Below are 13,199 nucleotides of genomic sequence, written 5' to 3'. Positions count from 1 at the left end.
CTATGGTCATGGACAGTATCCTAGAATTATGCCTTCGGGTATCTATACAACAGAGATATCACTGGGATGGAATATCAAAAGGATTTAGGCAGGCGGCCCAACACATAGTGGAAGCGCAGACCCTTTGTCCCTGGAGAAGGGTATTCCCGGGGCGCAAAGAGGGCCTTTAAAATTTACAATCCATTAAATATATAGGGGTTGATGTAACAGCCACTGTGGATGGGTTCTATGTGGCTAATTTTTCCCCTTAAGATTTCGGAATTATTTGCAGAGCTGGATAGATGGATAGGTGCTTTTGCATCTGCTAATAGCTCTCCCTCTTGAGTCCCCGATGTTTTTTTTGAAAAAAAACTTAATCGTAAGATGTTTGCATTTATATGGCGAAAGCATCCACCATGGCTGAGGTGATCAATGGTTTTCAACCATTTGCCAAGGGGGGAACGGGAGTTTCTAATACGCAACTTTATTACCAAGCTGCTCAGCTTAGATCTTAGTGGACTGGACTCCAACTGCTTCCAAGAAGTGGCTTCACTGGGAGCGGGCATAGGTGGGATCCCATTCACTTTGGGATACTCTGTGGTTGCCCAAGACCGATCTGTTAATGATTATTCGGAGGGTAACACTTGGGATCAGTCATCCCTTGAATATGTGGTAGTTGGTTCACAAGAAATTCTTGGTGGATCACTCATATCATCTGCATACAGCTCTCCAGTATGCCCCCAACTTTCCCTCCGGACCTAGAGATCCAGTGTATAGAAGATGAGCCTCCAATGGTTTACACACCCGGAGAATTCTGGGGAGGAGGGGGGAATTTCTCATTTTTGAACAGCTTCAGGAGGAATATGGGGTAGAGGGCAGGCAGCTGTTTCATTAATGGCTGGTGTGGGATTTTATCCGTTGTAGGGCTCAGGGGGAACTTGCTTTGGCAGAAAAAACATTGGAAAGGGTCATACGAGAAGGGGGGAGGGGTATTTGGCCCTGTTGTTGTATTCCACCCCCTAACGTTGCTATATATCTAGATGGGAGGGAATTTTGCAGGGCACTCCTCCCCCCCCCCCCCCCCAAGACATGGGAAAGGGGTTTTAGATATTTGCTTAAGCCATCTGTGGCTAGTCAACAATTTTTTTTTTTTATCGCTTGTATTATACTCTGGAGTAGTTGTAAAAAAAAAAATGTACCCCTAGGCTTCTGATCAGTGTTGGAGAAAGTGCGGGGAAAGGGGACATTTCTGCACATTTGGTGGGAATGTTCGGTGGCTCAACTATACTGGCAATCAGTTTTGGACTTGATGCCATAGGTCTTACAGAGGACATAGCCGCAGAAGGTAGAATGCTGCCTGTTGCTTTTTAAGTCTGTAGAAGTGACTGTTGAACAACATAAGCTGGTGATTCACTTTTTTACACTAGCTAAGTTAGCTCTGGCACGTCATTGAAAGCAACAGACACTGCCATCTATTCGTCCCATTGTTCAAAAAATGTATTTTATTTTCCAAATGACTAAAATTGACTGCCAGATGTGGTCACTTGTTGTCCTTTAATAGGACTTGGCAGACTTATGAGCACTGGAGATCTCGGACATCATTGCCACCATGACTCCAGGGGGTTGGGTTGGGGAAGGGTGGATTGGGAGGATTTTGGGGCCCGTTTAGCCTGTTTTGTTTACTGATCTGGTTTTTCTGATGGCTCTGTTTGCTATATTGTTCTAAAACATTGATCAATAAAAGTAGTTTAAAAATATAATAGAATACCGGTATTACATTTAGGTGCTAAAGTTACAGCTTTCACCTCTCAGGACACCCTATTCCAATACCTGGCTCTTCCTCTGCACCAGCTGCCCCCCCCCCCAGTCTGCATTTCCTCAGCACTCCCATCACCAACGCCCAGCTCCTCCTGCTCTACCTTCTCCCACCCCAGCCCCCGGGTACTCTTGTCATCCTGAGGCAGCTTGGCTTCTCCTTTCAGGGAACCTTTTTACCTCATGCACAATTCCCCTTACTACTACTTAACATTTCTAGAGTGCTACTAGGGTTACGCAGCGCTGTACAGTTTAACAAAAAAGGACAGTCCCTGCTCAAAAGAGCTTACAATCTAATGGGCGAAATGTCAAGTGTCAAGTGGGGGCACTCTAGATTTCCTGAATAGAGGTCATTCCCCTTCTGCCTCTTCACTGCAACCCATGTGTCCACCTTCCCTTAGGCCATCTTTCTTAGATTCCCCTCTCCTGAGATTAATCTTTGCCCCCATTTCAGCTTCCCCTATAACCCTCCCCCACCCTTGTGCTCTGCTTCCAGGGATCCACACTGTATTCTCTAGTATAAGCAGATCTTCAGATGGTGAGCTCAGAAAATTTTTATATTATATATATATATATATATATAGTTGGCTGAACACCCACTTCCTCATTGATCCTTTCACGTATAATTTTCTTCTTTTGTTGTATAGTTATCATACATTATTTCATTACAAATATTGTACTAAAAACTTAATGGATAGAATATGAGTAAAGGCAATCTCCCGATATGATCATGTTTCATTATATTTGCATCAGGGGAAGGTTCCTGAAAAAGGAGCTCAGTCTATGAAGATCCAAAAACAACCCCCCCCCCCCAAAAAAAAAAAAAAAACCAAACCGTTATACCTTAATGCACTCTCAAACAGTCTCCATAAAATGAATCAGCTATTTCAAAATGGTGGCATCAGCGTCCTTCTCCCCTACTATTTTTATCAGCTGATGGATTTCCCGATGACATCAAATTAACATCATCCAGTCAAGCTCTTCTGTTGCTCCTTCTTTGGCCACGTTGTTCAAATTGTGCAATGGACAATCTTTCTTCTACACATCTTCTTATTTTGATTCGATCGTTATTTTGAAAAGAGAATCTTGGATGACATGTTCCTCGTTTGGAAAGGCTCTGAATCAATTTGTTGTATTCAAACTTACAATTCATGAATAGCTATTTATCTACGATTTTCTTTTTTGAGCGTCATATTTTTTAAGCAGGATGGGATATTTTGTAATACTGTACTGTAAATCTGACCATAATAATTTAGTTTTATAGTTTCCATCTATATTAAGTCTTCCAAATAGCCAATTTTTATGGCTTAGAGAACTTAAAGATCAAACTACTACCCTGAAGGAGAAAATTATTAACGTGCTTCCTTGTGGTCAGCAGTAAAGAACACTTATTTATTTGAGAATGAGATACGCCCAGCGAGAATACCTTCAATAGCAGGTAAAGACCCAGGAAAACATTTTGATGTTTCTGTTACCATATACTCATCTTTCCATGGCAGTCATTTGGATAATACGTAAATATTGGCATATGATTTTATTTGCTATTTTTACCCTGTTTTACCTTTTCAGCAAGGTAAGACACTTGGTAATACAACATCAGCTCCCTATGCCTTTAGTGCTGTGCAAGTGCTATAACCGGACCAGTCTAAATATGCGACAACTTAAGAACATAAGATTAGCCATACTGGGTCAGATCAATGGTCCATCTAGTCCAGTATTCTGCTTACAGCAGTGGCCAACCCAGATCACAAGTACTTGGCAGAAACCCAAATTAGTAGCAATATTCCATGTTACCAATCCCACTAGTTTGACGTCATCAGGAAGTCAATCAGCTGATATAAACAGGAGGAGAGAAGGATGCCACCGCCGCCATTTTGAAGTATTTAGCATGCTAATTATTTTATGGAGACAGTTTGAGAATAAATTAAGGTATGAATTTTTTTTTTAACTTCATAGACTTCTTTTTTTTAAGGAACTTCTCCCTGAGGCAGAAAAACAAAACAGGATCATGTTGGGAAGTTGCCTTTACTCATAGTCACATTCTATCCATTAAGTACAATACTTGGTTTTAAAATATTTGGAATGAAATAATGAGAAAGTGAGTGTTTAGCCAGTAATATATATTTTTTTTTTGCTAAGCTCACTGTCTAAAGATCCACTTATACTAACAGAATGTCTGGGTTTTTATATTCGATTGATAGGACACCACATTTTTATAGTCCTTCACTGCTCCCAGAGATGGCATTACCTGTTCTTGCCATTCATATTACTGAAGCCAAACTGACAGTCACCAAAAGCCGCCATCAGGGGCTCATTCAGGAATTTGCTGCCCAGACCGTCGGACATCAGCAGATCACCAATGAGCTGTATCTGACGCTCCTACACAGGACACAAAGATACGACAGCCAGTAGGGTAGACCCACAGAAGGATAGGGTGTGTAAGAAAACAAAACCATGAGGGGGTCTTCAAACCCACTCGGCAGAGTAAGAAGAACCTCTTCGTTTATTGCATTTTTATCCCACATTATCCCACCTTTTTGCAGGCTCAATATGGCTTACATGGTACCGTAAATTGGCGTTAACCAATTTCGGTATGAACAAATACAAGTTGCGATTAATATCAAGGTGATATTATGGTAGAGTGAGATACATGTATGGTAAAGACAATTGGGGAGAACTTAGAGAGGGAAAGGAAGAGTTAGGATAAGTCCGTTATGATCTTAGGTTAAGTTGTGTCACAGATGTCCAGTTTAGGACTCCAGTTACGGTTTTCCTAGTGAAATCTCTATACTAAACACACAAGGCAAGCCATGTTCCATTGCCAGGGTACCAGATTTCAGCCTCCAAACACCATTACCAGGTCTGCAGCATGCAAACTACAAGAAACATGAGTCAGTGTATGAAAATCAAACCATTGCAAGTATATTGTTAGGAGCACTTAAGGATGGGCAGAGGACCCCCTCGCTGCACACTCCAGTAGCTCCCAATAAGGAAATCTGGCCATAACCGGCAGAGCACAAGTGAGAAGCAGACAAGACACTGTCAACTTGTCTGTGCAGAGGGTCAGCTGTTGCCACTTCAGGTTATTGCTTCAGTTAAAATCCATCCTTGATGTTTACTGCAGACACAGCACAGCTGAGCACATCTGCTAAAACAGCAGAGGTCCTGGAGGCAGCCAGGGCCCCTTCTAACACTCGGATCTACACCCCAGACACTGGGCCTCCATAGTCTGCACAGGTAAGAATGGTCTGTGAAAAACTAGGAATTCTCAGCTAGAGCTTGTGATAAGCAGTGAGCCCAAAGCAGGCACATAGTAACATAGTAGATGACGGCAGAAAAAGACCTGTACGGTCCATCCAGTCTGCCCAACAAGACAACTCATATGTGCTACTTTTTGTGTATACCCTACTTTGATTTGTACCTGTGCTCTTCAGGGCACAGACTGTATAAGTCTGCCCAGCACTATCCCCGCCTCCCAACCACCAGCCCCGGCACAGACCGTATAAGTCTGCCCAGCACTATCCCCGCCTCCCAACCACCAGCCCCGCCTCCCTCATTGTAAGTGCATGAGCTAGGCGATTTCCACCCACTGATTTTAAGTCCTGTCCTTTGCCTTACCAGCTTCTCAAGCTGCGTCTCAGTCCGGTGCCTCTTCCGCATCTCTACCTCCACCTGATTGCGGGCGTGCTTAAGTTTCACCTGTAGTGCAGACCGGTCAATCTCGCTCTTCAGCAGGGCCTCCCGGGACTTCTGCAGCTCTTGTTCTGCCCGTTGCCATCTTACACGGCACACTTCCAGGCTCCGGGCGAGGCAGAGAGATTCTGAGGACAGATAAAAGTAGATCACAACCGGACAGAGGTTCACCCAGTGGTGTGCTGGTAAATGTTTTAACAGGCTCTTCCCCCCCCCACCCCCCAAAAAAAAAAAGTATGTACATAACTTTATTATAGGTTTTATTGGTACAAAGGTGCAGTGTAGCAACCAATTAAAAAATTATATTAAAATATACAATATTCTTTACTGTAAATTCCATACAGCCATGGAACCTCTTGAAACTTACCCCCGTGTGAGCAAATCTGTCCAAAATACTTTTGTATTCGAGCTGAAAAGGCACAGCCCTCATTTCTCCTGAAATCTGGAAGTGAATTATTTTATTAAAGCTCTCAGACAGAGCCCAGTACGGCATAAGCTTAACCCTTCCCAGTTGCTAGAAATATTAAGTAGGAATAATAATAATTGTTGCCAGAATTCTCTAGCGCAGTGGTTCTCAACCTTTTTTTTCCACTCGGATAATGCTCGCATTCAGATAGGTGACCCACTGCATGCATGACCCTCACAGATCTTTGGTCCAACACAGTATGGCAGTAAACTTGCTCTGCCTATGTGTTGTCCATCTGTCTAAAGCTGTTCCAGTTGGATAGGCAGTGCCTTAAAAGGTGGCAGACAAAAGGAACTTATTTGGCAGGTTTTTAATTTATTTGAAAGCCTCCCATATGTAGATATAAGCAGGGCTTATTTTGAGGGGGTACTTGGGGGTACTGAGTACCGGCACCTTTTCCATTGTCTGCTAAAATTGACCCACGGACCCCGAGTTTTAATGGAAGAGCTCAGGCTCTACACAACAATTCTGCCTTGTCATAGATTCTGTGACTGGTTGCAGGGGGCCTGGTTATTGTGGAGTGGGTCCCTCCGTGATCACTTACACTCCTGAATGGTGGCCTAGCATTTGAGTACCGGCACCTTTTTTGCTAGAAAGAACACACTGGATATAAGTATCATGAAATAAAATTTAATATCACTAAAACAGCTTTAAAAATGATTGTAGCTGGTAAAAAAAAAGGCCGTGTTTTGTACTCATTTTTCTACACAATACAGTAATAAATGACAATCTTAGTGAGGATATCCTGTTTACTGTTGTTGTAATCTGCCTTGGGAAGCCTGGCCTTATAAAGATTAGAAGTAAAATTTTATTTATTTATTTATTGGGCCACTGAAAATAATTATGAACATTAAATGTCATCTCCAACTGTTCTACCGCTGCTTCCCTTTAGCCATCATTATTCCTGGGACTCATCTATATACAAATACACAGCCGGGAGAAAAAGATTTAACACCCCCCCCCCCCCCCCCAGCAAAAAGACGAAGAAACAAATATATATCACAGAACTGGAAGATGTTGGCACATTTAGGACCCTGGACTTCTGCATGACGGTAGCTCTGCCCTCATTCGATCTCTTTTAAATAGTAGTAATAAACAATATATAAAGTGCATTTTATAGTAAATTGCTGCATTTCACAAGACAAAAGGAGTTCTCTTCTCATAAACCATCTTTCTCTTTTGATCTAAGGGAAAAAAAGAAATATTTTAAATACTCCCAGGATTCAAACTAATTCATGTTAAATATGGGATATAACTGCCATAAATAAGTAAATAGATAGAAACTGAATGTTGAGCACCTGGTTTTCATAACATGATGTCTGTTTTAGTGGCCCTTTACCAGGAGAAAAAACCCTGTGCAGGAATATAACACATGCTAGGGTGTCCCTATAACCAGCCCCTCCAAATGACACACCGATTGCGATTTATAAGAAATTACTACTCTACCTATGAAAAGTTATTCCGTTATTATACTTCCACTGTGTACATCCGTATGCTGTACAAGCCGGCATGTTTGAAAATATAAGCGAGATTAAATAAAAATGCCAACATTAGAGAATGATAACATGGATGCAGCAGCTCATAGGTTTGCTTACTCACAGAAACAGAAGCCTGCGCGGCCACATTGGTGATCTGCAAGGGCCGACTTCTACATGGAATGTTGCTAGTGGAATAGCAACATTCCATGTAGAGTCTCAAATAGTAGCAAAAGTGGAGGAGTGGCCTAGTGGTTAGGGTGGTGGACTTTGGTCCTGAGGAACTGAGTTCAAATCCCCCTTCAGGCACAGGCAGCTCCTTGTGACTCTGGGCAAGTCACTTAACCCTCCATTGCCCCATGTAAGCCGCATTGAGCCTACCATGAGTGGGAAAGCGCAGGGTACAAATGTAACAAAAATAAAATAAATACTATTGGAGATTCTACATGGAATGTTGCTATTCCACATGGAATGTTGCTATTCCACTAGCAACATTCCATGTAGCAGGCTTCTGTTTCTGTGAGTCTGACGTCCTGCGCGGCCACATTGGTGATCTGCAAGGGCCGACTTCTACATGGAATGTTGCTAGTGGAATAGCAACATTCCATGTAGAATCTCAAATAGTAGCAACAGTGGAGGAGTGGCCTAGTGGTTAGGGTGGTGGACTTTGGTCCTGGGGAACTGAGTTCGATTCCCACTTCAGGCACAGGCAGCTCCTTGTGACTCTGGGCAAATCACTTAACCCTCCATTGCCCCATGTAAGCTGCATTGAGCCTACCATGAGTGGGAAAGCGCAGGGTACAAATGTAACAAAAATAAAATAGATACTATTGGAGATTCTACATGGAATGTTGCTACTATTGGAGATTCTACATGGAATGTTGTTTTTGAGTGTATGGTGAAGACAGCTGATTTCATGCCATTCTCCTGTTGTCAAACCTCCTTGCCTAGAGCTATAACAGCATCATCATCTCTGCCGTCCCCCCCCCTCCACCGCGAGTCCAACATGCCTCTCAGCTTCCCAACTCATATCCCCTCACCAGCCATCCTTTAAACCTAAGGAGGTTTCTCAATTTCCTTGTTCAAACCACACTAATCTTCCAGCAGCTCTAGCGGTAAGATGCTGCTTGGCTGATTCGGAGCCTTTCCTCTGCAGTGTCCTGTCCCTGCTGATGCAACTTCCTGCTTCCGCGTGGGCGGGATCTGGCAGAGAAAAGGCTCCGGGTTGGCCAGACAGCGCGTTATTGCTAGGGCTGCTGGAAGAGTAGGGATGTTTGACCAAATCCAGCTTCCTTGGTGCTTGACAGGGATGGACCTGAGGAAGGATATGAGGTGGGAAGCTGAGAGATATACGCGGGACTCATGAGCAGGCAGGAGAGAGAGATGATAATACTATTAGCTGTGGAGATGGAGGGGGGGGGACGCCAAACAGACGTTTGTATGCTGGCTCCATTCAACATTAACAAGCTCTGGTGAGCCGGTGCGAACCAACTCCAGCACACCACTGGGCTCACCATTCCCTTCTGAAGCTGGAACAGAAGGTGAGAAAGCAGGGCCCCTCCTCTGTCTCTAGCACTGAGGGACACAACCCCTCCATGAGTGCCAAAATATAAGAGGTGGTGCAAGTGTCTTCCTGGACAACTCTATCCCTCCTACCATATTCTTGTGAGGCATCTGAATCAATGAACTTCAAGAAACAATCCACAAAAGTCAGGAGCTTCTTCGTGGGGGGATCTGCCATCCTATAAGAGAAGGGGGAAAAAAGAGCTTTTAGTAAAAGTGGAATGGTGAAGCAGTGGGGGACAGTGGGAAAGAAATGGTCTATGCAAAACGAGACAGACAGGAGAGGATGTTGTCAATGGATCCTTCTATGTATCCATACCCCAACAGAAAGGGAGGGGGGAAGAGGAGAAGGATGTGGTGGTGAGGGAACAGTCCCCCCCTCAAGAAAGAAAATTAATCCAGTAAAAACATAGGGTCCATCTTTCAAGGATGCTTAAATCATGGTGCTGCACCTTCCTCACCACTACGACCTGCAGTACAGGGGCTTCCTGTGCCATCAACATCCAAGAATGACCTTCAGCCTAAGAGACTGCAGGCAAGATCCACCAGCCCATCAGGCTAGGAGCGGTGACTTAAGTCATGTGTGCAACTGGCTAGTTACAAAATGACCTGAAGGATATGCACGAAACCAGGCACTCAGAGGATCATTTTACAGAGCTTTTTATGCATTAGGTAGCTTAATAAAGGCCTTTTATGCATATGTACAGAGCAGCGTCACATACAAGTACACCGTGACAAGATGGCGTGTAGTTGTACATGACCTGAGCACAGGCTAAGTGCACAGAGATCCTAAAATGTACCCGTGTGTACTTCAGCCATGACTTTGGCTGCTCGTGAGCATTTTAAAGACACACCGATAAGCATGTTTTCAATATAAAGACATTTAACTAGGTGCCAAGTTCATCTCCCACTCTAGCTGTCCTCTTACAGGTGACCTTCCATGTACTTTTACCCACAACGAGCAGAGGGATTTGGGGCCCTAGTTGGGAAATGGTTTGGACCACCAGAATCTTCACGTCACTGCCTCCGATAGAGCGAACATTACCCATAGGTCTGGACTGGTCTAGCAGGATAAGGAGGACAAATATGAGGGGCCCTTATACATAGGACTAGCAAATTCAATATTTAGGGACAAAATGAGCAGACTCAGCATTTATGCCAAATTTATATATTTAGGTGGATGAAAACCACAATCTACCTTCCTCGTAGGACCAAGAAACTTATGATGGGGTGCTCTAGTCACGGAAAGCCCATAGTAGGTGTTAATAGTAGTTGGGAGATCAAAAATAACCCTAGTGTAGGGAGATAGGCATCTTCTTTGCTACGGGGAGGGGGAAAATAAAGATATAATGGGAAGTTGGTGGGTTTCCTACCCAGGGGTCCATTAGGACATTTCAGAAACTAAGGGGAGGAGTGATCTAGCAGTAGGGTCTATTTCCATATTGGAGACTCAGCTGTTTTGAGAGGGGGGGCAATAAAAGGATCTATAACAGCAGAGACCCCTTTACTGTGTCTCTGGTGGAAATGCATCAAACTGTCTTCCCCCTAGTAACTCTGATATTATGCACACTGAATATTCTCCACTGAATTATGTGCCTGTAAATACAGCATACTATTGTGTTAAAAAGCAAAAAGGTTTGGACGGCTTCCTAAAGGAAAAGTCCATAGACCGTTATTAAATGGACTTGGGGGAAAATCCACTATTTCTGGGATAAGCAGTATCAAATGTTTTGTACATTTTTGGGATCTTGCCGGGTATTTGTGACCTGGATTGGCCACTGTTGGAAACAGGATGCTGGGCTTGATGGATCTTTGGTCTTTCCCAGTATGGCAATACTTATGTAACATTTGCAGTATTTTGGAAATATATACAGGATACTTAAACACTTGGCTCCCAGTAAGCTTTAGCTACCCCTCCCCCCAAGTCCAGCATCTTCCTGTTGGTCATGTGAACAGTGATAAGAACATAAGCATTGCCATACTGGGAAAGACCAAAGGTCCATCGAGCCCATCATCCTGTTTCCAACAGTGGCCAATCTAGGTAACAAGTACCTGGCAAGATCCCAAAAAAGTACTAAACATTTTATACTGCTTATCCCAGAAATAAGGAGTGGATTTTCCCCAAGTCCAGTTTAATAATGGCTTATGGAGTTTTCTTTTAGAAAGCTATCCAAATCTTTTTTAAACCCCGCTATGATTTCTCAGCATTGAAAGTCTGACCTTTGACATCTGTACTAATATAAAGGAAGTCATTACTCACTTCCGTTTTTTTTTTTTACTACAGAAGATCTTTTTGATCATATGATGTCTCGATTTTGAGTGCAATATTGCTTGGGAAGAAGCTGACCTGCTGTTTATATGCTTTTGCTTTGTTTGATATTACAGCAACTGAAAGCCCCTGAGGCAGCCCTTATGGGCGAAACACAGTCTGTCGGGCGATTATTTTTCCAATAAAGTCTTATTACTACCACCTAGTGATCTGCTCTTTTGTTTGCTTCCACGTTGCTTTAAAGGTACTACTGTAGCTTCATTGCATGTCCCCTAGTCCTAGTATTTTTAGAAAAAGAGTAAACAAATGATACACATCTACCTGTTCCACTCCATTCATTATTTTATAGACCTCTATCATATCTCCCCTCAGCCACCTTTTCTCCAAGCTGAAGAGCCCTAGCCGCTTTAGCCTTTCCTCATAGGGAAGTCATCCCATCCCCTTTATCGTTGCCCTTCTCTGCACCTTTTGTAATTCCTCTATATCTTTTTTGAGATGCGGCGACCAGAACTGAACACAATATTCGAGGTGCGGTCGCACCATGGAGCGATACAAAGGCATTATAAGATCCTCATTTTTGTTTTCCATTCCTTTACTAATAATACCTAACATTCTATTTGCTTTCTTAGCCGCAGCAGCACACTGAGCAGAAGGTTTCAACGTATCATCAATGACGACACCTAGATCCCTTTCTTGGTCCGTGACTCCTAACGTGGAACCTTGCATGATGTAGCTATAATTCAGGTTCCTCTTTCCCACATGCATCACTTTGCACTTGCTCAGTTGGATAGGCAGTGCCTTAAAATGTAGAGGTGAAAAGATTGTAACTTATTGGACTGCTTTTTCATTTATTTGATAGCTATATGTAGATATTCAATTCTTATTTCATGATATTTATATCACTAAAACAGCTTCAAAAATTATTGTAACTGGTAGAAACACCAATTTTAAACTCTGTATTTTGTGCTCATTTTTCTACACTTTAATACAGATGGCCACATTTCAGTGAGGATATCCTGTTTCCTGATGAGTTCATCTTAACTGTTGTTGTAATCCGCCTTGGGAAGCCTGATGTTATAAAGATGGAAAATATTGAAATTAAATGGAAGTAAAAATAAAAACTCTCCTTCCTGTTTTGTAGAAGTTTACCTTTTAGATACATAAATGGATTATTCTGCTTTGAACATGTTTCAGGGCCAAGTGGTTGTATAAGTCATAATAAAAATAAATAATTTTGTTTCATGCAGATCTCTCATTTGTTTCTAAATGGGTTATAAGCCCCTAACGCAGTCCAATGGTTTTCTTAGATTTTGTTCTTGTGATGACTTATACCGTACCAAAACTGAAAACTCTTATTTCTATCTGGTCGAAAATAAAAGGATCTCATTGTGAACACTATCCACCCTACAAGGTTGTTTTGTGGCTGTACATGAGGAATTGTGGTATTGAATAAATAAGTGCATGGTTGTGTCCCTAGTCATGCATCCAAAGTTTATATAATCCTTCAAGAAATCCAGTTAACTTATTTGTGGAACATAACCACAGAGGCGTGGTATGGTCGCATTTTCAATATGGTAACACTAGGGCCAGGCTAAGGAACAGGTTTTTGTATTTTTTAAGTTAGTCTTCACTGGACCAGACTTGCTTTCCTTGTGGCATCACTATCCTGCCCTTGCGGAAACAGAAAGTGATGAGGCCGGGACACAGTGAGGGAAGGCCCGAAGGGAGGCGATCTGCCGCTTTCACATGGAGGTGAGGCGCTGCCGATTTGAATGCAGGGGGCCCGGTCATGTTGGCGGACAGAGGGGGCTATCGACAGAGCCAAGGGCGGGCAGGTGAGACCGGGGACTGTAGCGCCGGCGGCCTGGGAGCAGGAGAGAGACCCAGTGCCATGCCCCCCTTGGAGACCTGGGCCCGGGGAATTTTGTCCCCCATGTCC

At 43.1% G+C, this 13,199-nt stretch overlaps 1 protein-coding gene across 4 annotated transcripts in view; it reads right to left on the bottom strand.

Annotated features, from left to right (window-relative positions):
- The window catches only part of LOC115473810 (rac GTPase-activating protein 1-like), an 83,905-nt gene that overhangs the window by 67,546 nt on the left and 3,160 nt on the right, over positions 1-13,199 (bottom strand). For all 4 annotated transcript variants that reach the window (XM_030208924.1, XM_030208923.1, XM_030208926.1 and 1 more), the window contains exons 2-4: positions 9,085-9,170; positions 5,413-5,615; positions 4,043-4,173 (exon numbers count right to left, since the gene is read on the bottom strand). In XM_030208924.1, the coding sequence (XP_030064784.1) occupies positions 4,043-4,173; positions 5,413-5,615; positions 9,085-9,169 (419 nt within the window). In that variant the 5' untranslated portion in view covers position 9,170. The remainder of the gene's footprint in view (positions 1-4,042; positions 4,174-5,412; positions 5,616-9,084; positions 9,171-13,199) is intronic.

The sequence above is a fragment of the Microcaecilia unicolor genome, chromosome 7 (genome assembly GCF_901765095.1).
Source record: "Microcaecilia unicolor chromosome 7, aMicUni1.1, whole genome shotgun sequence".
Lineage (NCBI taxonomy): Eukaryota > Metazoa > Chordata > Amphibia > Gymnophiona > Siphonopidae > Microcaecilia > Microcaecilia unicolor.
The sequence above is the reverse complement of the archived record's forward strand: the minus strand, read 5'-3'. Positions and strand labels throughout refer to the sequence as shown.